The sequence below is a fragment of the Elephas maximus genome, chromosome 3, assembly GCF_024166365.1.
Source record: "Elephas maximus indicus isolate mEleMax1 chromosome 3, mEleMax1 primary haplotype, whole genome shotgun sequence".
Lineage (NCBI taxonomy): Eukaryota > Metazoa > Chordata > Mammalia > Proboscidea > Elephantidae > Elephas > Elephas maximus.
The window spans coordinates 42090355-42115463 of NC_064821.1; the positions used below are offsets into that span (position 1 = coordinate 42090355).

Sequence of the window (25109 nt, forward strand, 5' to 3'; positions counted from 1 at the left end):
AACAGACTTTGAGCATTTGTCAAATATCAGCAACTCATAGGTGGATGAATTTATGTCTGGATTCTCAATTCTGTTCCACTGGTCTATGTATCTGTTGCTGTACCAGTACCAGGCTGTTTTGACTGCCATGGCAATATAATAGGTCCTAAAATCAGGTAGAGTGAGGCCTCCCACTTTGTTCTTCTTTGCTAATGCTTTACTTATCAGAGACCTCTTTCCTTTCCATATGAAGTTGGGGCGATTTATTTCTCCATCTCATTAAAAAATGTCATTGGAATTTGGATCAGGATTGCACTGTATTTGTAGATCTCTTTGGGTAGAATAGACATTTTCACAATGTTGAGTCTTCCTGTCCATGAACGAGGTATGTTTTTCCACTTACATAGGTTTCTTTTGATTTCTTGCAGTAGTGTCTTATAGTTTTCTTTGTATAGGTCTTCTACATCCCTGGTTAGACTTATTCCTAAGTATTTTATCTTCTTGGGGGCTATTGTAAATGGTATGGATTTGGTGATTTCCTCTTAGAAGTTCTTATTGTTGGTGTAGAGGAATCCAACTGATTTTTGAGTGTGTATCTTGTATCCTGATACTTCACTGAACTCTTCTATTATTTCCAGTAGTTTTCTTGTGGATTCTTTGGAGTTTTCTGTGTATAAAATCATATCACCTTCAAAGAGGGATACTTTGACTTCTTCCTTACTAATTTGGACACCCTTTATTTCTTTTTCTTGCCTTATTGCTCTGGCTAGCACCTCTAGCACAACATCAAATAAGAGTGGTGATAAAGGACATCCTTGTCTGGTTCCCATTTCTCAAGGGGAATGTTTTCAGGCTCTCTCCATTTAGATGTTGGCTGTTGGCTTTCTGGGAATTCCCCTTCCATTCCTATTTTGCTGAGAGTTTTTATCATGAATGAGTGTTGGACTTTGTCAAATGTCTTTTCTGCATCAGTTGATAAGATCATGCAATTTCTGTCTTTTGTTTTATTTATGTGATGGATTGCACTGACAGTTTTTCTAATGTTGAACAAGCCCTTCATCCCAGTACCCAGTGCCGTCGAGTCCTGGAGTGAATTCCACTTGGTCATGGTGAATTTTTTTTTTTGATATGTTGTTGAATTGTATAGGCTAGAATTTTGTTGAGGATTTTTGCATCTATGTTCATGAGGGATATTGGTCTGTAAGTTTCGTTTTTTGTGGTATCTTCACCTGGTTTTGGTATCAGGGTTATGCTGGCTTCATAGAATGAGTTCGGGAGTATTCCATCCTTTTCTATGCTCTGAAATACCTTTAGCAGTACTGCTATTAACTCTTCTCTGAAAATTCGGTAGAATTCTCCAGTGAAGCCGTCAGGGCCAGGGCTTTTTTGTTGTTGTTCTTGGGACTTTTTTAAATTACCTCTTCAATCTCTTCATTTGTTTTGGGTTTATTTAGCTGTTCTACCTGTTTGTGTTAGTTTAGGTAGGTAGTGTGTTTCTAGAAATTTGCCCGTTTCCTTTGGGTTTTCAAATTTGTTGGAGTACAGTTTTTCGTAGTATTCTGTTATGATTCCTTTAATTTCATCTGAGTCTGTTGTGATATCACCCATCTCAATTCTTTTTCAGGTTATTTGCTTCCTCTCCTGTTTTTCTTTTGTCAGTTTGGCCATAGGTTTATTGATTTTGTGGATCTTCTCAAAGAACCAGCTTTTGGTCTTGTTACCTCTTTCAATTGTTTTTTCTATTCTCTATTTCATTTATTTCTCCTCTAACTTTTATTATTTTCTTCCTTCTGGTGTCCATGTATTTCTTTTGGTGCTCTACTTCTATTTGTTCAAGTTGTAGGGTTAATTCTTCGATTTCGGCCCTTTCTTCTTTTTGCATGTGTGCATTTATTGCTATAAATTGACCTCTGAGCTCTACTTTTGCTGTGTTCCAAAGGTTCTGGTAGGATGTGTTTTCATTCTCATTTGATTCTGTGAATTTCTTTATCCCGTACTTAATTTCTTCTATAACCCAGTAGGTTTTGAGCAAGGTGTTGTTCAGTTTCCATGTATTTTGATTTCTTTTCCTTGCTTTTTCTGTTACCGATTTCTACTTCTACGGCTTTATGTCAGAAAAGATCCTTCGTAATATTTTGATGTTTTGGATGCAATTGAGGCTTTCTTTGTGGCCTAATAAGTTGTCTATTCTGGAGAATGTTCCATGTGCTTTGGAAAAGAAAGTATACTTGGCTGCTGTTGGGTGGAGTGTTCTGTATATGTATATGAGATCAGGTTGGTTGATTGTGGCATTTAGATCTTCCGTGTCTTTATTGTACTTCTTTCTTGTTGTTCTGTCCTTCACCAAAAGGCGTGTTGAGGTCTACAACTATTATTGTGGAGTTGTCTATTTCTCTTTTCAATGCTGTTAGAGTTTGCTTTATATATTTTGGAGCCCTGTCATTGGGTGCAAAATATTTATTATGGTTATGTCCTCCTGGTGTATTGACCCTTTAAACATTATATAATGTCCTTCCTTATCCTTTGTGTTGGATTTTGCTTTAAAGTCTGTTTTGTCAGAGATTAATATTGCCACTCCTGCTCTTTTTTTTTATTGTTGTTTGCTTGATATATTTTTTTCCATTCCTTGAGTTTTAGTTTGCTTGTGTCTTTGAGTCGAAAGTGTGTCTCTTGTAGGCAGCATATAGACAGATCGTGTTTTTTTTAATCCATTCTGCCACTCTCTATGCCTTTATTGGCACATTTAGTCCATTTATATTCGGCATAGTTATTGATATGTTTGAGTTTAGTGCTAGCATTTTGATGTGTTTTGTGTGTGTATGTTGTTGACAGTTTCTTTGTTCCACTTAATATTCTGTGCTGAATTGTTTTTCTTTATGTATTTTCTTTTCATCTTTTTCATTGTTGTTGATTTTGTATTTGCTGAGTCTTTGGTTTTCTTGTTTCTTATTTTGATGTGTAGGTTTGTTAGTTTCCTTTATGGTTACCTTAATATTTACCTCTGTTTTTCTAAGTTTAAACCAATCTTTTATTTCTTGATCACCTTGACTTCCTCCATATGAAAGTTCTATGGCTACATTATTTAGTCCCTCTTTTTTGTTTTAATGTTGTCATCTTTTACATATTGACATCTCTGTTTCCCTATTTTCAGTGTTTTAGCTTTGATTTATTTTTATGACTTCCCTACCTGGGTTGAAATCTGGTCGTTCTGTCCTGTGTTCTAGTCTTCAGTAGTTATCTGATGTTATTGATTTTCTTACAGGAGGGCTCCCTGAGTATTTCTTGTAATTTTGGTTTGGCTTTTACAAATTCCCTAAACTTCTGTTTATCTGGAAATGCCCTAATTTTGCCATTGTATGTGAGAGACAGTTTTGCTGGATATATAATTCTTGGGTGGCAATTTTTTTCCTTCAATGCTTTTATATATATCATCCCATTGCCTTCTTGCCTGCATGGTTTCTGCTGAGTAGTCTTATTGACTCTTCTTTGTAGATGACTTTTCATTTATCCCTAGCCACTTTTAAAGTTCTTTCTTTACCTTTGGTTTTGGCAAGCTTGATTATAATATGTCTTGGTGACTTTTGGGATCTAACCTGTGTGGGGTTCGATGAGCTTCTTGGATAGATATCTTCTCATCTTTCATGGTATCAGGGAAGTTTTCTGCCAACAAGTCTTCAACAATTCTCTCTGTATTATCTGTTATCCCCCCATTTTGGTACTTCAATCACTCATAGGTTATTCTCCTTGATAGAATCCCACATAATTCTTAGGGTTTCTTCATTTTTTTTCATTCTCTTATCTGATTTTTCCTCAAATAAATTTGTATTAAGAGCTTTATCTTCAGTCTCACTAATTCTGATTCCATTGCCTCAATTCTGGTCCTACGACTTTCTATTGAGTTGTCTAATTCTGAAATTTTATTGTTAATCTTTTGGATTTCTGTTTGCTATTTCTCTATGGATTCTTGCAGCCTCTTAAATTTGTCATTTATGCTCTTGTGTAATCTTCTTAAGTTCCTCTGTTGCTTTGTCTGTGTGTTCCTTGGCTTGATCTGCATTTTGCCTGATGTCCTTCCTGATCTCTTGAAGAGCTCTATATATTAATCTTTTGAATTCTACCTCTGGTAACTCCAAGACCTTTTCTTCCTCCAGGAGGTTTCTTGGTTCTTTGTTTTGGTCACTTGCTGAAGCCATCATGGTCTACCTCTTTATGTGATTTGATATGACGTGTTGTCTCCAAGCCGTCAAGAAGTTATTATATTTATTTTATGTTTGCTTACTCTGTCCTAGCTTCTTGTTTTGTTTTGTTTTGATATGCTCAAACAGGTTGGTCGTGTGAGCTACTTTGATTATTGATGTCTTTGAAGCCCTCGTGTTCTGTCACCAGGTGGTTGGAGCTGTTACTAGGTATGTGAGCCCAGGAGTCCATTTACTTTTCTTGTGTGGATTCAGCTCAAGTGTCCAGATCACTGGTCATTGAGTGTGTGGTGCAAACTCTCACCTACAGTCCTAAATGGGCAGGGGTGATTGAAGTAGGCACAGGTATCTGGCTGCAGTAGGGGGTCACGTGCTGAGCAAGGCAGGGGGCTGACAGCTGCCCCTGAGTACCTGGGTGGAAGACATGTCCCTGTTCCATACAGCACATAGGTGGGTGGGTTTTGCAGCCAGACTTTGAGCACCCAATACTGTTGGCTGTAAGGACTGGGAGTCATCACTTACTCTCAGGCCCCTGTCATTGGCAGCTAGGTGGAGTGGGTGGAACCACCAGTTTTCAGGCCCCTGATGTGGGTAGGTGAGGACCCTGCTTAATGGGCAGGGTGGTGTCAAGTGTCACAAATCTGCCACCCCCCCCTTAGCTGTTGCAGTTGCAAATAGGCTTCAGGTATATAACCTGTTGTACTGTGCTAATGAGAGCCTACGCTGTTGAAATGAGCCCACACAAGTCTATGCAAGGGTGAAACCAAAACCAAACCCACTGCCGTCGAGTTGATCCCGACTCATAGCGACCCTACAGGACAGAGGAGAACTGCCCCATTGAATTTCTAAGGAGCACCTGGCAGTGAAAGGCATTCAGAGTCCATGGACCCCTTATGCCTGTGCCTAGGCAAAAGGGCTGTGCCTGCCCTGAGTTCCCAGCTTAGGGGAGCCGGCAGATTATTTTTTCCTGTTAATTTGTTTGCTAGTTTGTTCCCTCTCCAAAGCCAGGAGAAGGGCTTGGGGCACTGGACAGGTCCTACTTCCAGCCCAGGGGACACAGCAATTGCTAAAGCTGGACCAGACCCAGAGCAGAGCAGGGAGGGGACAGGTAAATGGGAGAGAAGTACTTCCTGGAGGGGGGAAAGGTTTTTTTGATCCCGCACAGTAAGTAAGGTGCTTGTACTTATCTTTCACTGATTCAGTGCCGCTTCTCCCTAGTTCCAGAGCCTTGGGCAGACCCTCCACCTCTTGGTTTCCCCCTGTGTGGAAAACACTTCCCGAGAGCTACTGCTTGCCTCAGCCCACATGTGCCAGCCAATCCAACCTGCAGGGTGCTGGCCAGGTCAGGTCTGGCAAATCTTTGCTGCCTCTTAACTGCCTCTCCCTCCTCCTGCTGCTCAGTCTGACTCCTCAACTTTGTCTTTGATGTTCAGGGCTCCTAGGTTGTCATATAAAATCGATTCACTTGTTTTTTCGGGTCTTTGTGGTAAGAGGGACCACAGGAAGCATCTGACTACTCCGCCATCTTGGCTCTGCCCCCTGCTGCCATGGGTTCTTGAGGAGTAGAGTGATGAGAAGAGAGCTGTAGCAGTTTCCCAGGCCCTGTAACAAAGTGCCATACAGCGAGTGACTTAAAACAACAAAAATTTATCCTCTCACAGTCTGGAGGCTAGGAATCTGAATTCAGGGTGTCAGCAGGGCCAGGTTCTCTCTGGAGGCTCTAGGGGAAGACGCTTTTCTTTGGCTTGGCTTGGGGCTGCATCACTGCAGTCTCGCCTCCATCACATGGCCTTCATCCTTGTGTCTCTCTGTATCTCTGTTTCCTTTTCTTATAAGGACACCAGTCGTAAAGAGATTAAGACCCACCCTACTCCAGTGTGACTTCACGTGAACTAATTACACCTGCAAAGACCTTATTTCAAAATGAGGCCAGGTTACAGGTACTGGTGCTCAGACTTCAGCATATATTTTGGCGGGACACAATTCAGTCCATAACAGTGACAGCGGGAGAACGGATCCTCAGGATGGAGTGGCCAGAGGCTAGTACTCATGAGGCTTGTAGTGGCTGGGGAACGGCGAAGGCACGAGTGTCCCCTGGCCCCATCCAGCCTCGGGCTGAGCAATGCCCCATCAGTCGGGATGAGCCTGACTCTGCTGCAGTAACAAGCAACCCTGTAAGTGCTCATCAGTAAAGCCTCACTTCCCACTCCAGCTGCATCCCAGGTCAGCTAGAGGTCTGCACATCTGAAGCCTTCGCGGGCCACCGGCCAGTGCAACCCCATCACGACACCGTGTCTATGGTCAGCACAGCAGAGGTAGGGGAGATGGCAGATCACGCACTGGCACTTAAAGACCCTGCCCAGGAGGGACACACAGCCCTTCTACTCATGTCCTGTGTCATTGGCCAGAGCAAGTCACAGGCCACGCCCTACCCAAAAGGGCAGGAAAGAGGAGAGGGAACAGTTGAAGACAGTACTATGGACAGCGTGAGGGGCCGGGCTGCATACTATGCTGGTGCCAGGCCAGGGTCTGGAAGTGGGGCCAGTGGGGGATGACAGAGAGGACCGGGGGAGAGATGGGCTCAGGGGGAGGGGAGGGTTGCGGGACACAGGCTGCTGGGAGGAGCGAGCCAGAGCACCTGAGGGGCGGTCCACAGGTGGCACCAATGCCAATACCCATGCCAGGCAGGGTGTCCTGGGGCCATAGACTCAGGGTTGGAGCTCTGCAAATGCCTCCCCCAACTTCTGCATTTACACACCCACAGTGACAAGGTGTACCAGCACTCTTGGACTAGGTCCTGGACATTTCCTGAGGCAGGGATGGTCAGCCACATTCCACGCCCAGAAATGTGGGAGAGTGAGGGTGTGTTGCTGCCACATGAGAGGCCACGTAGAAGGCTGGCCTGGTCGTATTGCCCGCCAGATGGTGTAGCTACCGGAAAGAAGGAATCAGACAGGCCAGGGGCCCATCTGGATCCACCGTGTCCGGACGTGTCCTTGGCCAGGTCCCCAGGCCCCTCTGGGCCTCATGTCTTCCTTTGCACAATGAGAACGGGACAGCCCATGCCTCCAGGACCAAACGCGATCATGCCCCTAAACCACCAAAGCAGAGCTGACTTCAGGGCTCTGGGATGTTGCCATAAGGTAGATGCTGTGGTCACACCACGTGATCTGGCTCAGGCTTCGGGGAGCTCCACAGGACAGTGGGATCGTCTCCATAGTGACCATGAAGGAGTCATGCCAAGAGCTGGGTGCCAGTCCAGGTGACCCAGGAGGCTCATGACTAAGCTGGATTCCGGCCCAGGTCTGCAGGGCCCAGGCACCATGCATGCACACCCACCCACCAAGCTCAGGGGGTTTCCTCAGCAGGCCTGCTGCCCACCAGACAAGCAGGGTGGCCTTGCAGACCCAGCCTCTACCCCAGAAGATGGAGAACTGGCCACCTGACCTCCACAATGCTGACCCTGCAGGTGCCCGGCCCAGGCAAGCCCCTCAGCCCCAGGGAGGCACCTGATGGTCATGGGTGGTGCTCATGGCTGGCCACCACCAGCTGCCATGGCGCCCTTTGCTTATGGTGGCCTGGGAGCTGCAGGGAGCTGTGACCAGGGTAGACACAATGAAGAACAGGTGGGGCCAGGTGGGCAGAAGGACAGTGTCCGTTTGACAGGTGTGGGGGAGCAATGCCCTTGTGGGCTGCCCTCACCTCTATCCTGTCCCTCCCCAGGTCCCTGAGACTGCCCAGCATGTCCCAGCGGTACTCAGACAGCTCCTTGGATGAGAAGCTCCTAGAATACCGCTTCCACTCTGAGCTTCAGCTCGATGCCAACGGCAACCCAGCATGTGGGCTCCCCATGGTCCGGGGCTCCCTGCGGGTCAGGGACAGGACCACTTCCGAGCCTGAGGCCCCGGCACCCCCAGAAGACATAGAGCCGCGGCCCATCGTCTTGAGCACACAGAGCCCCGCCGCCCTCAAGATGGGCACTCAGCAGCTGATCCCCAGGAGCCTGGCCGTACACAGCAGGGCAAAAGCACCAGCCCGTCACCAGAGCTTCGGGGCAGCCATGCTCAGCAATGAGGCCGTCCGACGGGGCCCTGGGCTCCCCTCGGGCCCCAGCTTCTCCCTGGACGACCTGGATGTAGACGCAGGCTCAGGGGGCAACCTGAGGAGAAACCTACGGAACCAATCCTACCGGGCAGCCATGAAGGGCCCAGGGACGCTGGGCAGTGAGGGGGGCCCCACCCAGCTCAGCCCCCGGCTCCAGGCTCTGGCCGAGGAGCCCAGCCAGCCTCCTGCTCGAGCCCAGACCAAACACAAGGTAGGGGGGACTGCCTGCCTGGCTATATTTAGTTGGGCCCAGTGGCCAGGCTGTATGCTGAGTGCAAATGTAGCCCTTTCACGGGGGAGGCAGCTGAGGAAGGTTAAGGATCTCACCCAGGCCCCACTGTGGGGTCCCCACTCTCAGCCGCGGCGTTAACCCTCTCTGAGGTGGGCTAGCTGAGTGGCAAGTGTTAATGACAAGTTTGTGGAGCACTAGCCCTGGCTCAGTCTGCCCGAGGGGCTCCATCCAGGGTCAGGAGTGGCTGGGCCTCCAGCTCAAGCCTGCACGCCCCTTCAGCCAGCACTCAGGCACCTGCAGCCAGGAGGGTAGATGTCCCCAGGTCTCTGGACTCTGGCATCCCTTGCCTGGCTCGGGACTGACCTTTGTAGGGAGCCACCAGCTGAGAGGCCATGCGCATGAAGTTCAGGCCCCTACCCAACCCTGCCTTGTTCTCCTGCCCTGGTGGGCCTGGGGTCTGGTGGGGGATGGGATACAGAAGCTGACGGGGAGGAGAACCGAACCACTGGGGCTTCTTCAGCAGCCTGGGAAAGCCCGGAAGTTTCTCGGGGGTGGAGCAGAGAAGCAGGCCTGCCCCCTGGCTTTTCTATGCTGGCCTGCCCAGGCCCATCCTAGAAGCCCCAGGCACCCACTACCTCTGTGAAGACCTGGGGCGGGGCCTTGCTTCTGAGTGAGCTCGGCAAGTTCTGAACCTTCTTGAACCCCAGCGTCACCATCTGTAAGTACAGATGACAAGGGCAAAACCTGGGCGGCGGGGGTCTCAAGAGGAGACAGTGTGGCCACGGGGGCCAAGGGCCATGCAGGGTGCTGGGAAGGAGGCATGCTGAATAGTGGTGTCTACTCTCGTGGCTGCCCGCCCCCCACCCCTTCTCGGCCTCCTGTGCCCATGGCTCCTGCCCTGACCTAGTGGTGGCCTGGCCAAGCCATGGGGGCGACTAAAGTTGTAGGTAGGGCCCCCGGTGCCCCCGCTGCCAACACTGTCTTTGGTCTAGAAAGTCACCTGGCTGGGTGGGGGGACTGACTTCTCCTCCAGGCCTGCCTGAGAGGCCTAGGTCCAGCACCCGCCTCAGGACCTCTTCTGCTGCCCCTGCATCCCAGGGATTGGCACCCCACATGCCCTGTACCACCCAGGCCAGGCCAGTAGGCTCCATTCAGTCATCCGTTGGGGGTTCCTGCTTTTAGCAAATGCTTCCTCAGCGTCTACTACACACCCGGAGCTGGGCTTCTTAGAAGCGCCCAGGGTGGGGGACACATCAGAGGGGCCCTCACAGCCTCAGGGACAAGAGAGGGTCCCACAGGAAGGACAGAGACGGGGCAGGTACAGGAGGGCAGAGGCCGCAGCCTGTGCAGGGACCTGGGCGGGGGGCGGTGCAGACATCTGAGGAGGCCTGAGGGGCGGGGGTGCAGGCTGAGGGCGCGGGGACCAGCATGGCTGGGAGTGGCACACATACCAGACCAGCATGGGGAGTTTCAAGCCCTGGCTTGTCGGGGAAATTAGCCCCTGCCTTCCCGGAACCAGTGCAGCACCTGTGATGTGGAGGAAACGGTGTGTCTCAGCCGGGCAGGGCTGACTAGTGCTGGGCACCTAGCTGGGGGCCTCCCGAAGCCCTGCCCACCACACTCATCTCCACCCTCCTGTCCTTCCTCCAGCAGCTGCCAGGCTCCCGGCCTGTGCTGAGTGCCAGACACTCACTAGCCAGTCCCTACTTTGCCTGCCATCCCAGGTCCCTCGCCCCCAGGGACCCTGTCTGTAGCTTGATCCTACCTCCCCCCCGCCGCCCCAGTGTCCCTTCTCAGTCCCCTCCCAGCCACACCTGTCCTACACTGGGCTTCCCTTCAGGCCCACTCATACTCCCAAGGCCCCACATCCTGCTCTCCTAGCATCCCTCATGACCAGGTCAGCCCTGCTTCTTCCTCCACGCAGCCCTCCTGGATCCACCAGTCCTCAGTCTTCTGCCCTGCCTGCTCTGAGCCCCAGTTGCACCTTGTCCCAGCCTCCCTGGCCCTGCTTGGTGACCATGAGTCACCCCTCGTGGTGCAGATGATTATTGAGCGCCTTCTGCATGTCCAGCACAAATGGAGTATGGAGTCTCTAGGCTCAGAGCAGAGGGATCACGATAGACCTACCCCGTCCTCGGCCCTGATGTGGTGTATATGTCTCTCATTTGCTGCAGAGGACACTAGGGCGGAAACGTGCACACAAAGGCTCCTTCAAGGATGGTGAGTGTGGCTGTGGACGTGGGCTGGGCTCAGGCCCTACTGGGAGCTGGCCTTGGGCTGCCCCCCCCCACCCCCCACTTCACTGCTGGGGCTAACTTGGGTTGCAGGACCGCCCTGGGCTCAGTGACACAGAGGACGTGCTTACTGGGATCCTTATGCTTCCAGGGGCTGGAGGTCCCAGGACTGGGCTGATGGGTCTGAAAAGGTCTAGAATGTTTGCATTGGACACCATCCATGCAATCCTGGGGCAGGGGACAGACAGAGCTCCCAGGAGACAGTTGTTAGGCACCCCATGTGTGTGCGGGGCCCATCGTGGCCATGCTAGGGGCCAAGGCTGAGCAAAATGGGCACAGACCTCTACAGGGTGCTGTGCGGGGAGTCACAGAGGTCTCAGGGGGGCCCAGGGGATGTATGTTAGCCTGCTGAGCATGGGGTGCCAGCAGGACCCCCACAGGGGAGGACCAGATGTAGGACCAGAATGGGGCATTTCCCAGGTGTGAGGGGCCAGGAAGATATGGGCATCGAGGGCTAGGCCGGGGTCTACCTTTATCGTGAAGTTTGGGGACATGATAGGGTCCATCCAGGAGGTCCCTGCCAGCCTGCCTGCCCCAGAATCTTGGTGTCCCCAGGAAGGTGGCAGGGATGGCCGAGTTGTAGAGCAAGGAGTGGGAGGGAGACAGGAAGGGGTTGCTGCAGGGGCTCAGGGCTCCTAGCCAGAGGGCCTACGGAACTTGGCCTGGGAACAGCCCTGCTCAGAGCCTCCCCAGACCCCTCTGGCATTCCAGTTGGTCAACTTGGCCCTGGCTGAAGGTGCCAAATTCTGCATGGGGCCACCATTCCTCCTGCCCTGACCACCATGGAAGCCAGCTGGCCCGAGGGCAGCCTGTTCTGGGAGGCCCTGCACTGCCTGTCACTCGCAGGGGTTCCGGGGGCCCCTCGAGAGGACTCAGCCCATGGGTTCTAGGGGGACCAGTCCTCAGAGCCCCCCAGCCCGCAGGTGACGCTCCCCCTCTCTGCAGACCCCCAGCTCTACCAGGAGATCCGAGAGCGGGGCCTGAACACCAGCCATGAGTCAGACGATGATGGGCTTGAGGACAATGCCAGCCTCAATGGCCCCCAGAGAGTGGACACCACCATCGTGGTCAAGAGCTACCGGCCTGCACAGATCACCTGGAGCCAGCTCCCCGAGGTAGGGCCAGTGAGTGTAGCCAGGAAGAGGGGCCAAGGCAGCCCTGTGGCAGACCCTGTCTTAGCTGTGGTGGTCCACTGGGCCCTGGTCCACCCCTAAAGTGCCATGGAAGTGCCTGGCTGGTCTGGGACACTCCCTCCTGGTGCCCCAGAGCCATGCTGCCGTTCTGAGTCCATTTGGGGAGAGAGCAGCGAGGGACCTGTTTGCCTTCCGACATGTGTGCCTGCTCAAACTGACCTGCCGGGAGCTAGGGGCACAAAAGCCCCCTCTTCCCAGAGGCCGCACCAGGAGAGGGTTGGGAGGGTTGGCAGGAGGCGGCAGCCAGGGAGGGCAGTGAGCCCTGGGCTGGGACTCTGAGCCAGGGCCACGGCCAAGCCACTGCCCTTCTCTTCTCCCTTTCTGCATCTGAGAACAGGATGCCGTCCTAACCTTTGTAGCTGTGGGGGTTTGGTGGACAGTGTAGGAGGCAGGGCCCTGGTGCTCTGAACAAGTGCGAGGTGGGAGGCAGCAGGCAGTACCCAAGAGGGCACGGATGCAGCCATGGATGGACAGACTGGTGACCCGAGACCCTGACGGTGCCGTGAGGTGGGGATAGCAATCGAGTGGGTGGTGCCTGGCCCTGGGTGGGGGAAGTCAGCCAGGGTGTCTGCAGCATAAGGGGCTCTTTGTTGGCCATCCCCATTGAGGGGGGCAGTGCTGTGCCTGCCCCCATGCTCTGTGCCATTGCTGTGGGACCTCTAGCTGGGGAAGGCCAGAGTAGGGTGGGCGGTCTCTCTCCAGCAAATGGAGAGATCCGGAAATGCGTGGGTTTTTTTCCACCTGCCAAGTGCATCTCGGTTCCGGGAGCTGGGGGGAAGGGCTGTTACCTCCCCCAGGTCTGGGGTGGGGTCCAGGGTTCCGTGCCCGGGAAAGCTGCGGGAGATTCTGACACCAGCCTGAAAGATCTCAGCAGAGTCACAGGGCCAGAGGAGGAAGGCAGGAGGGGCTGGGCTCCCAGCCCGGTAAGGAGCTGAGTACAATGGGGTAGCCCTGCAGAGGGCACCCTGGATGGTGCAGCAGGCCTGGCCTGATGCAGCTGTGGAGGGCACGGCTCGGTGGCCCAAGCAAGCCACACTCCAGCCAGGGCGTCTGCAGGGTAGAGGCCCGGGGCAGGCAGTGAGCCGTACCTCCCTGCAGGGTGCTGACTCACCTGGCCCAGGTGGTATCTGAGTCATGGCCCCACCCGGAGCTGAGCCCTCACAGCCTATTCTGGGGCACGAGCTCTGCTGACTTCTGGACAGGCTCCTGTCTCCCCATCCCTGGGGCAGACCCGCAGATGAGGTCAGGGGGTGTCAACCTTTCCCTCGGGGCCATCACGCTTTCCTGAGCTGCCCCGGGCTCCTCGAAGGCAGTGCAGGGACTGGTCTCCACAGGGTAGCAGGGACAGCACATGCCAGCCCAGTGGCTTGTCTCCCAGCACTCCTACCTGCAGCCATTCTTTGGGTGGCCCTGCACAGTCCACCCTGGCTCCTGCCTTCCCGGGGCCTCTGTTCTCCCTGTGGGCTCTGGTCCGGTGGGGGGCAGGGCGGGGAGGGGACAGGAGGTGGGAGCTCACTCTGTTCCCTTCCTGGGCTGTGTCCTCTCAGGTGGTGGAGTTGGGCATCCTGGACACACTGCCTGCCGAGGAGCGAAAGAGACAGGAGGTGAGGGGGTGACTGTCTAGGCTGGTGGGTGGGCCACACAATCTGCCTGGGGAAGGTGACCATGGACACAGTGATGCTGTCCACTCAGTGCTCCTGGGGCAGGCACCCCCGTGAGGATGGTGACATTGTGGGTGTCTCCCTATGCCAGGCCTGGCCTGAGCCTTCTATTCCATGTCCCTGACCTACACAGGGCCCTCAGGTGGAGCTACTGCCACCCCCTTCTTGATGGGTCGGGGGCCATCCTGGCCCAGTGTCACATGGCTCGTGGGCGACTGAGCCTGCATGCAGGCCCACCCCAGGCCTATGTGCAACAGTGGCTGTCCCGTCAGCCCTGCCCAGCTATCTGTCTGGGTGTCCTGCTCTCTCCCTGTACCCCAGATTGTCTTCTTGTCTGAGCACCGTTCCTAACACGCCCCTGCATTCTACCCTGTGGGGCGGGGTGGTTCCTTTGGGGGACCGAGTGCTTGTGGTGGGCTGTAGGGCCCAGCGTCTCTCTCTCGCCCAGGCCATCTTCGAGATCCTGACCTCGGAGTTCTCCTACCAGCACAGCCTGGGTGTCCTGGTTGCCGAGTTCCTGAAGTCCAAGGAGCTGCGGGCCACCGTGACCCAGACCGAGCACCACCACCTCTTCTCCAACATCCTGGATGTCCTGGGGGCCAGCCAGAGGTGAGCCCACCCTGTGGCCCACACATGTTTGCAATCCCTGGGCCTCCAGCACCCAGGGTGGAAGGTTGGGGTGCAAGGAAACCTTGGATCTGTGTCTACGACCCTGAGGCCACTGCGAGCAGGTCCCAGGGATGTGCTGGGCACCAGCGCTGTAGGGGTCATGGTGCTGTGCTCCCTCACCCCACCATTCACGCCCGGTGGAGTGCTTTCAAAGAGAGCACTTTTGGTGGGCACAGAGGGCTGCCACAATGCCTGCAGTACAGGCAGGGAGCCCAGGTTAGTGCTGGCCAGCCTGTGGGGCCCACAGGCTGGACTGGAGCCAGGCCACTCACCTGATTCAGACTCGATCTCAGGTTGCAGCCACTGGGTTATGTTCTGCCTGGTGGTGTCTGATGGCCCTGAGCTGGCCACAGGCTCTGGTTGCAGGACGGGGGGGCAGGGAGGAGGGCCGGGCTTTGCACAGGCGTGTGTGTATGAGCACACATGTGTGTGTGCCTCTGTGGAGGGCTCAGGTCCCTAGGAGTGTGTGTGTGTGTTTGTGTGTGTTTATCCCGTGAAGGGTGCAGGCCCACGTGTGTGTATGTTATGAGGGTGTGTGTGTGTTTACCCTGTGGAGGGTGCAGGCCCACATGTGCCTGTGTGTGTGTATGTGTGTTTACCCTGCGGAGTACCCAGGCCCACAGTACATTGTGTGGGCTCATCCCCCTCTGCCCTGTTCCCCAAAGATCCTGGGCCTTATCCAGCTCCCCAGCCTCAGCCTCCTTACTTAGGCCGATGGGCTGACACCACACAGACTGGGTAGGGTCAGTGGCATGATCAGGTGGGTGCAGTGCCTGGCACACGGGCAGGGCACGCTGTCCAAACATGGTGGCTGCTGGTTATCGGTGTCAGCCCCACCCCAGCTGAGCCCCACCCAGGAATCTGTTTCCTGAGGGCCCCCCGCCTGGGGAAATATCAGGCTGCAGGGTGGGGGTGGGTGACCGTCATCCCTGAGGCAGGGGCTTCAGCAACTGGCTGCCATGGGAAGCTCTTAACCCACACCTGGCGGGGAGGGTCTGGGGCAGCAGCTGCCCCCTGCCTGGTCCTGGCCCTTTGCTGTGCGTGTCCCGTGCCCCCCGAGTATGGGGGAGGGGGCCAGGGGCCCACCTGTCCTCTCTTCTGATCTGAGCAGGGCCTCTGACTGTCCCTGGGTGGGGGGCAGCGGGGAGACTCCGGTCCCTCCCCGTGCTGGGCCCTACAGCAACCCCTGGCCACTCATGGCAGAGCCCCCTCCACTTCCAAGAATTGGCATTATTTTGGGTCAGCAGCTGACCGCCACTCCTCAGACCTTTCTTATGCCCCCGAAACCTGCAAGTCACCAGTTGGGGTGCTGACCACCCCGCCCACCCGCACACACACATACCTGACCCTGCATCTGGCAGCGAGGGGCCCGCTCCCCTGGGTCCTTGTCTATGGGGACCTCAGTTCTGACACTGATATGCTGTCCCATCCCTGAGCACTCCCAAAGCAGGCAGGCCCACCTACAGGAAGCACATCGGGGGAGGGTCAGGCCGAGGACCAGAGAACAGGGTGCCTGAGGGACCCCCACTCGCCTCCAAGCCAGGCCCGGTTCCCCTCCCCCCAGGCCCTCAATAGGCCCAGCCCCCATTGGCCCTGATAACTGAGTGAGGCCTGAGCCTTCCAGATGGTCAGTGGGGTACTGACTGATAGGATCACTACCAGGTGGTGGCCCTGCCCCAGGTCCAGGGTGGACTGGAGTGAGGGGCAGGGGGTCCCTTGGTGCTCTGGAAACCTCTGCCAGCCTCAGAATCAGAGAGCTGTCGCCTCCTCCCAGCCCCACCCCCACATGTCCGCCTTGGCTGGCAGGACCAGTCTGTCCCTCGCCTTGTATGGGCCTTGTGTGGGCTGGGCCCACCAGCTGGAGAAGGCGCAGCCCCACATCCCATTGTCCTGCCGCCACACACGTCCTGGCCGCTGTCAAACTGTTTGCAGAGGAGATAGAAGGTGAGGGGCGGGCCTGGCTGGCCTCCATGTCTCATGCGAGGGGACTCTGCCCTCCACCCTTCGGACGTCAGCCTCGCTGCCTCTGTCCCCAGGGAAGGCTGCCACAGATGAGGCTAAGCGAAATCAGTTGGGTCTGGAACACAGATCCAATCAATGGGGCCAGGAGCAAAATCATGGGAACCCCAAATACAGAATTGACTGTGAGAGAGGTGCCGGCTGTCAGGGTGAGACTGGGCTTAGGCTGAGGGGCCATCAGGGCAGAGAGTTTCTTAAGGGACAAAGACCTCGAGAGGGGAGCTGCCCTACTGGGCCCTGCTGACGTGGAGGGGTGGTGAGGCCTTGGGGCTGGGCACCTTCTGGTCTGCACAATGACATGGCACTGCTGGGCCCTGTCCAGTGGCTCCATCCCCATCTCCCTAGGCCTAGGTCCATGTACACGGAGGCCCAGAGGAAGCCCAGCCAGAAGTGGAGGCTGGCTGCACCTCCAAGGAGCCTACACCCAGCCAGGCCACTCCCCCAACCCTTAGCCAACTTGCTCACAGCAGGACACACCTGGCAGAGTGGGTGGGTCTCCTGCATGCTTGGAGCCCAGCCCCTTGGGGTCCCAGGGATGAGGGTACCAGGGAAGGCCCTCTGCCTAACCAGGAGGCTAGGCAGCTTATGTCTCCCCCAATTTGTGGGCAGAGTTTCTATCCCTGTGCTTGTTTCTGCAGTGGAGGGGTGGGCACGGGGCTGGATGCTTCCCTGGGAGCCCAAGGCGTGGGGTGAGCACCAGGTAGCTCGGGGGCTGGGCCAGTTTGCAGCTTTCTGCCCCCTACCTAGCAGGCCCACCCATGGGGATGTGGCACCTACCATGAGGGTCCCCGGGAGTACTGCCCTGCGAGATTGGGGGAGGTCCCAGCCACAGGTCCCAGCCTCATGCTGCATCACCCTGCCATCCAGGCAGGCCCATTACCCAGTTCTCAGCACATCCCTGACCTCAGGCAAGCCCCTCCCCTTTCCTGGGCCTGAGTTTCCTTTCCAGCCAGATACAGGGTCTGGGCTTGTCCATGTGCTCAGTCTCCATGCCCTGTGCTGGACTGAGACGAGTAGGGCCCAGGTAGACCATGGCGGTTCTGCTCCACAGCCCAGGGAACCAAGGGAGGCGGGGCTTCCAGTTATGAGGTCTCCACCCACGGTCTCTGTCCTGATTCCCCTCGGAATTGATGTCCAGTGCAACACGGTCTTGGGTTTGGCCCATGGTTACACATCCGGTTATTTTGGGTTTGCAGAGCTGATCTTTCGTGGAGTAGTCCTGGGACAGCTGCCCAGCACTGGCCTGGCTCCCATCTGGGGTTCCATTCGGCTTAGACAGTGACCCACGGAGCCCCGGCCACCTCTGGGAGCCTGTTTTGTCCTCTGCCAGGCACGGTGTGGGTGCAAGTACATGTATGCATGTGTGTGTGTGCATACTGATGTATGTGCATGTTTATGTACCGGCAAACGTGTGCATTGGTGAATACGTATATGTGTCTGCATATATATTTGTGTGTGTGTGTGTATGCATATCCGTACATGTGTATATCCGTGTACACGTGATTATATGCATGCGTATGTGTGTGCACCGTGTTCGTGTATGTGTGTGTACTGTGTGTTCATGCATGTGTGTGCATGCGTATGTGTGTGTGTGCACATGTGGCAGGGGACCACCAGCACCACGCCCTCACCCCTGGCCCCCCCCCCAGGTTTTTTGAGGACCTGGAGCAGCGGCACAAGGAGCAGGTATGCGTGGAGGACATTAGTGACATCCTGGAGGAGCATGCCGAGCAGCACTTCCATCCCTATGTGGTCTACTGCTCCAACGAGGTCTACCAGCAGCGCACCCTGCAGAGGCTGCTGTGAGTGCCCATCCTGGGGCTCTGGGCAACCTGGGCTCTGACAGGGATCACTCTTGGTCTCCTGAGTGCTCTTGCTTGCAGCCCAGTGTCTCTAGCTCCTGCCTGCTTTCTACCGGGGTTCAGGAACACCGTGTCCTCTGTTGCAGAAGCAGCAACGCTGCCTTCCGTGAGGCCCTGCAGGAGATCGAGCGGCGGCCTGCATGCGGGGGCCTTCCCATGATCTCCTTCCTCATCCTTCCCATGCAGAGGGTAACCCGGCTGCCCCTCCTGACGGACGTGAGTCTGGGCTGGGCCCGCTAGAGCCCTCACCTCGGGGCCTGCTGTGCTGACTTCTGGCTGCTCGGCCGCTCTTTGCGTCTCTCTGTTGTTTCAGTAATAGTGGTGATGGACACGAGTTGGCTTTAATAACAGTAATAATAAGCGGTCGATGTAACAGCCGTGATCCCGCACTCTGCGTGCTCCCTCCACCAGTGTTTCCACGTTGATGAGTCAGAACCGGCGCTGCCCAGACCCCTGCACGCAGGTGGCCTCGGGCTGGGGTCTCCTCCTCCCCCTCCCCTTTCTCCTCTCTTTCCCCAAGACCCTTGAGGCTGGTAGGACACCAAGCATTGTCCCCATGTCAGGGTGAAAAACAGAGGCTCAGGGCTTTCATGCATGGTCAGCCCATGGGGCAGAGATGGGGATGTGAAGAAATGGAGGCTGCTTGGGAGCTCCCCAGGCTGGATGGAGAGGGCCAAGGATAGGACAGGGGTGTCCCAGAGAGGGTGTGCCAGCTTCAGAGGCCACACCCAACATGGCCTGGCCTAGCTGGAGCGTTGGGTGGTTTGGGGGCTGGGAGCACCAGGGGCTTGGCAGGAGACCCCTGGGGGCTGATCTTTGACCTGTGGGCTCTGGTTTTGGAGGGAACCCCTGCCCCATGCAGGCCTCTAGCCCTCACGTTGGTGCCTTCTCTCCAGACTCTGTGCCTCAAGACGCAGGGCCACCCAGAGAGGTACAAGGCTGCTAGCCGCGCCCTGAAGGCCATCAGCAAGGTGAGGCGGGGTCTAGGCAGGGGCCAGCCCAGGTTCTATCTCCCTCCACCACCTGTGGGGTGTGCAGACACTGAGGAAAGGGGCCAGAAGGGGTCTTGGATTATCCATCCCAAGCTTTCCATGGTATCGATGGGGAAACCGAGACCCAGAGCAAGAGTGGAGCTCACCCCAGTCCATCGGTGGACTAGGATCGTGCCCAGCTCCCCCTCCAGGGCAGATGGGCAGTGGGACGCCCTACCCCCTGCCCACGCACATCACCCATGCACCTGCCTGGCAGCTGGTGAAGCAATGCAACGAGGGTGCACGCAGGATGGAGCGCACCGAGCAGATGTACACGCTAAACAAGCAGCTCGACTTCGGCAAGATCAAGGTGAGCTGGCAATTCATGCTGCCCATCCCCCCTCCCCAGCCTTCCCAGGGCCTCTCCCAGGCCTGGCTTCCTGCCGTCCTGGGCCTAAAGGCTAGGGCAGACCTCGCAGTGTTAGGTGTCACACCCCAGGGGTCAGGGCTGCACACAAGCCTGTAGGGAAGCTGCCACATTGAGCAGTGTGCCTCTGGCCCACTTTGGAGGGTCCCTTTGCCTCCCTGGCCACACATGCTCAGCTTCCCAGCCCACCCTTTCTGGCCTGTGCCCCCCACCCGCAGGGCTGCCCAGGCAGAGGAAGACCTGGGCCAAGTGGCCAAGCCTAGGACTCGGTGGGCAGCAGGCCCCAGTTGGCCCAAGACCAGTGGGGAGGGTGGCCTCAGCCCAGCTCAGGGTCCAAATTCCCTGTAAGGCCAGGACTTGTCCTTGGGTACTTGGGGAAGGAGGGCTGGACTACCCTAGAACCCCCTTGCAAGCAGCCAGGGCTCAGACCCCTCTGTTCCCCAGGCCCCCCATGATCCCACAGGCTGGCCTCATCCCTGTGCTGTCCAGGGGGTGGGTGGTCACTCCAGACAGTGGACCAGTGCCCCACCTTAGGCCCCAGGTCACTCAAACCTCCACCCCCTGCCAGAAGGGCTCCTGTGGGAGGTTGGGGGGCACGTGAGGAGCAGACGGCCCCACCTGTGAATGGCTGTGCCTCAGAAACCAAGGGTCTGAGGCTGCTGGGCTTGATTCTGGCTGCCCCAGTCTAGCACATCTGGAAGGGACCCTGCCCCATCAGGCGTGTTCCCCCCCCCCACCAGTGCTGCCTGCCTGCGGTGCGCCGGCCTTGCCTATCCGTCAGCCAGGTGACCCTCCAACTTCAGTGAGGAGGCTGGAAGCTCGGTGGGGAATGGGGGCCACCGTGAGGTCAGGGACCAGGCAGGGTCAGGCCAAGGAGTTTGTGCAGGGAACCAGTTGCCCCCCCCAGCACCCATTCTTCCTGCCCACCTGCCTCTGGCCCAGCAGCCTGCAAAGCACTGCTCCCCTCCTGCATCTCCTTCACCCCCTTTCTGGCAGATTCTGGGTGACTAAGCATCCCAGCCCAGCCCTCCAGCACCCACTCTATGCCCAGTATGTTCTGTGCCCTGTGGTGATCGCCCTGCCTCCTTCAGGCCACCCTCATCCTGTACCCCCTGCCAGCACTTGGTCTGCCTCACTTATCTTTCCTGCCCCCCGCCTGGCTGACATAGCTCCTGCATTGACTGCATACTCCAGGGCCACCCTGCAGGCAGGAGGGCAGGTCAGCACCAGCCCCATGTCCAGCGTGAGTGCTGTGTGGAAGCCCAGGGTCAGGACAGGCCCCCAGATGCCAGAGCAGGGCCAGCCATGCAGGCTGCCCTTCGTGCCCCTGTGCGGAACCCTGGACCAGGCCTTGCGCCCAGCCTGGGCAGAGCATAGAGTAGGTGCTCAGCCTTGGGGCCTGGCTGAGCTTGCCGGCCACTTGAATGGCCCTTTGTTTGAGGCCTGGATGAAGCTGTGTCTCCTGCCCGGCCATCAAGCTGGGTCACCTGTTCTCAGGACAGGCTTGATTACCAAGCTGCAGCCCAAGGACAGTCCTTCTGGGCCACACACCCTGACCCTCAGCCCCTTGGGCAGTTGCTCACCCCCATCCCTGTCCCCAGTCCCTTGGGCTCATCTCCGCCTCCCGGTGGCTGCTGAAGCGTGGAGAGCTCTCCCTGGTGGAAGATGCTGGACTCTTCCGAAAGATTGCCAGCCGACCAACCTCTTACCTGTTCCTGTTCAATGATGTCCTGGTGGTCACCAAGAAGAAGAGGTGGGCCTGATTCCGGGGAAAGCTGCTGCATCCCACTGCGGAGGGGGTGACCCTGAGATGGGGAGTGAGGCTGCAACCCTGGCCATGGACTTGAGGAGGGGGTCAGGGGCCAGCTCAGGGTGGAGAGCCCTGTCCCAGCCTGGCCTGGCCATGGCCTGGGCCCCTCTGCTTGAGGACACACAACGCTCCGCTTGGCTCTTGCTTGTTCCTGAAGACCCTGGGTGACTTGACTGTGCTCAGTCTCTGCTCTCCATGGCTCGGGGGGTGGAGGGTGGGCAGGTAACCCCTCTGGAACGGCCCTTTGGAGCCAGGCCCTGGCTGCTGCTGATGGAGTGGGAGGGCAGTGCTCCGAGGCTGCCTGCCCCAAGCCCACATCTGCAGCATCTGATTAATGGCCTGTACCCAACAGTGAGGACAGCTATGCAGTCCAGGACTACGCCCAGATCGAACACATTGAGGTCCAGAAGATGGAGCCCTCGGACCTCCCTCTGCCGGGCGGCAGCAACCGCACCTCCACCGTGCCGTACACCTTCCTGGTGACCATGCTGCACAACAGCGAGGGCCGCCAGGAGCAGATCCTACTCTCTGCCGAATCCGCGTAAGGCCCTCTGCTCAGGCCCCAGCTCCCAGCATCACCCATTCAGCTGTAAGCGGGGCGGGGTCCATCTGCTCAGCCTCATTAGTTCCACAGACATCTCCTGAACACCTACTGCGTGCCCGGCACTGGTGTGTGCCAGGGATGGGTTGGGAGTGCTGACAGCCTCGTCCTTGTGCAGTTTACACTCAAAGGAGAGGACACACGTACATAATGGGGAACCGGTGGTGGGGGGTAGTGGTGAGTATAGCTGCCCTCCAGAACGAGTAACTGAACTTTCTAGTGTGTGAGATGGGTAAGGACTGAGGGGAAAAACTAGACAGGGAAGGGAGTGCCAGGTGGGGGAGCTGGTGGTGAAGGCTTCATGGACAAGGTGAGGTCTCAGTCAAAAACTTTCGGGAGAGAGGGCACCATGGACACCTGGGCAGGAGCATTCCTAGCAGGGCATGGCTGTGCAAAGGCCCTGAGGCAGGAGCAACAAGGCAGACAGTGAGCCAGGGCAGGGGAGTGTCAAGAAAGCAGAGCCCCCAGGGTGTAGAACAGGTGCTGGCACACAGTAGGGTTCTGTCAACATTGTGGGAGGAAGAGGCTTGTACCCTATGTCTCCTCCAGGCCTTCCTGTGGGGCCGTCACAGGCCCCCTTTCAAATCAGGAGACTGAGGCTAGTGTGTTGAACTGCAGGATGGTCAAGGAGCAGGGGCCTCGGGCCCAGCGCAGGGAAATGGGCCGCCTAGGGCCGGCGGGCTGGGTTCTGGGCCTGCAGCTGCCACCTAGCCCCATAACCCTGGGCAAGTATGACTTGGGAGTGGCCTGCCTGGGACGAAGCTGCCCTGCTCCTGGCCCGCCTTGTGACCAGTCCTTTCTATGTCCCAGCACCATTGATGTGTGGTGGGGAGACGGCCCAAGCACAGGGGCCATCAGAAGGTCTGAGGAGGCATCCACGTGGAACACCTGGCTCAAGCCCCGCCCACAGGGGATGCTGGGCAGGGAGTGCTGGGGGAGGTTGGATGGTACCACCTTCCTCAGCATCCTCACGCCACCCCTGGTGCCCATCCCACCCAAGGGCTGTGGGTAGCACACTCTCACACCCCCAGCCATTCCCAGGGAAGGGACAGGAACCCTGGAGTTCTGTGGCTGTAACAGTAAGGACTCCCGATGGGAAGCCGAGGGACCCCCACCTGTCTTCCTGCTGTGCCACACAGGAAGTGACCTGTGGAGGGCTGAGTTGAGGGTCCCCCTCTGGGAAAGCCAAAGCCAGGCTAGCCTCAGGGCCTCACTCGCGCTCTCTCTGGTCCCCAGGAGTGACCGGGCACGGTGGATCACAGCACTGAGACATAGGGAGAGACAGTGGCAAGACCATGCCAACAAAGGAGGTGAGTTGGGGGACAGGGGCACATAACCCTTTTCCCAGCCCTCTGTCTCCACCACGCCTGAGTCCAGGGCAGCCTGCCCAGGTGAGGGAACACTGGCATGCTTAGACCCCAGCCCCAGGTATCTGAGTATTGCCTCTTTATCATCAGCCCTTCTCAGGGTCTTGCCCATCTGCAGTGGGAGAGAACATCACTCTGTGTCTAGTAGCTGGGGAAACGGAAGCTCATGCCATAGGGCTGCTGGTCCTTAGGTTTGTCACCTTAGAGGCCAAGAGCTTTGGCCCCAAAAGTGGAAGCAGCCTGTCCCACAACCTCTGGAGGGGCCACTTTAGCCTGCAGTCAGTAAGCTGCCACCTCTCTGTGTGCCGGGACTCCCAGAGGCTCCCCAGCCCCACTGGGACTCAGCTCCTAGACATGTTGGCTGGCAGCCATCCTTCCCTCCCCACTTCTGTGTAGAGAGGGGTGGACTCTGCCCTACTCAGGGAGATGCAGAGTTCTGGGGCCTCTCCCCTGGTGGTCCTGGAACTGACACCTCTTCCCCACCCCCCAGACCTGCTGCAGGTGGAGGTCACCAAGGCCTACTTCGCCAAGCAGGCGGACGAGGTGTCACTGCAGCAGGCAGACGTGGTCCTGGTCCTAGAGCAGGAGGACGGTGAGGATGGCAGAGGCTGTGGGAGGGGGCGGGGCTGAAGGAGCCTCTGGGGCTCAGGCAAGGGCCCTGTAAGCAGGGGTGGGCAGCAGGTATTATAGCCAATCTCGGGGTTTTACCGAAGACCCTGCGGCAGCATCCCTCGGGACTCCTCCAAACGGGGGCTCTCATGTCCCCATCAACAGTCACAGCTGGCTCTCTGTCAGTCTTGTCTCTTAGGCTGGGAGGAGAGGGATTTCCACTGCTCCTTGGGAGCGCCCCTCAGCCTGGGAGTGGCAGCTCCTTCCAGGGCTCTGGTAGGAGCTGAATGGGATGGACTCAGCCCCCACCTCCTTCCCCATGACCACGCTGTGCACAGAAGAGCTGGTGCCCAAGTCTGTCACTGGTCACCTCTGCCCCATTTCTCCCGTGTGGCGGCAGGGCTGGCGTCCTCTGGAACAGCAGCTCAGGGGCTCTGGGGTGCCGACATCCAGGGCAGGCCCCTCTCACCAGCCCTCCTTCCACTCAGGCTGGCTGTATGGTGAGCGGTTGCGGGATGGGGAGACCGGCTGGTTCCCTGAGGACTTTGCCCGCTCCATCACCAGCCGCGTGGCCGTGGAGGACAATGTGCGTAGGATGGAGCGGCTACGCGTGGAGACAGACCGGTAGACAGTCACTAGGCACCTTGGGAGCTGCAGACTGGGTTTCAAGGAGTACATGGCTTGCCCCAGTGCCTGGGTCTTCCCAAAGCCCCTGCTCCGAACACTTCACAGGGAAGATCCACATTGCCCTCCTCGGAGGCACTCCCAGGTGGTCATGGGCCAGGTCTCACCTCTGCAAGTCCAGCTGGAGGAGCACACCTGGGCCCCACCACCACTTCCTTCCCCCCACCCCCATCTCCCAGCTTCCAGCTGCCCAGGGTCTGGCCCTCCTGGCCCTACACCCCAAGGGGTTATGGGGTGATCCGAGAGGACAATATGGGGCCCATGCCCTTCTGCTCCCCCAACCCATGCAGTACAAGGAGGCCTCCCCCTCTGCCCAGTGCCCAGGGCTGCCCCATGATCCCAGACGAGGGCCAGCCATGGAGGGGGTCTGCAAGGCCAGCCTGGGAATTGTATCTTTGAGGTTTCCAAAGACATTAAAGTATTTCTTTAAA

At 56.7% G+C, this 25109-nt stretch overlaps 1 protein-coding gene across 6 annotated transcripts in view; it reads left to right on the plus strand.

Moving 5' to 3' along the window:
* Nucleotides 1-25109, plus strand: part of ARHGEF16 (Rho guanine nucleotide exchange factor 16) — a 34447-nt gene extending 9338 nt beyond the window's left edge. For 4 of the 6 annotated variants that reach the window (XM_049877681.1, XM_049877683.1, XM_049877687.1 and 1 more), the window contains exons 2-15: nucleotides 7899-8490; nucleotides 10686-10731; nucleotides 11751-11920; nucleotides 13546-13602; nucleotides 14108-14268; nucleotides 17997-18149; nucleotides 18296-18425; nucleotides 19106-19180; nucleotides 19458-19550; nucleotides 21209-21360; nucleotides 21770-21958; nucleotides 23255-23328; nucleotides 23876-23977; nucleotides 24483-25109. In XM_049877681.1, the coding sequence (XP_049733638.1) occupies nucleotides 7918-8490; nucleotides 10686-10731; nucleotides 11751-11920; nucleotides 13546-13602; nucleotides 14108-14268; nucleotides 17997-18149; nucleotides 18296-18425; nucleotides 19106-19180; nucleotides 19458-19550; nucleotides 21209-21360; nucleotides 21770-21958; nucleotides 23255-23328; nucleotides 23876-23977; nucleotides 24483-24622 (2115 nt within the window). In that variant the 5' untranslated portion in view covers nucleotides 7899-7917 and the 3' untranslated portion in view covers nucleotides 24623-25109. Of the gene's footprint in view, nucleotides 1-4690; nucleotides 6491-7898; nucleotides 8491-10685; nucleotides 10732-11750; nucleotides 11921-13545; nucleotides 13603-14107; nucleotides 14269-17996; nucleotides 18150-18295; nucleotides 18426-19105; nucleotides 19181-19457; nucleotides 19551-21208; nucleotides 21361-21769; nucleotides 21959-23254; nucleotides 23329-23875; nucleotides 23978-24482 lie in introns of those variants that run through there. The other 2 variants (XM_049877686.1, XM_049877684.1) reach the window with 2 other exon arrangements.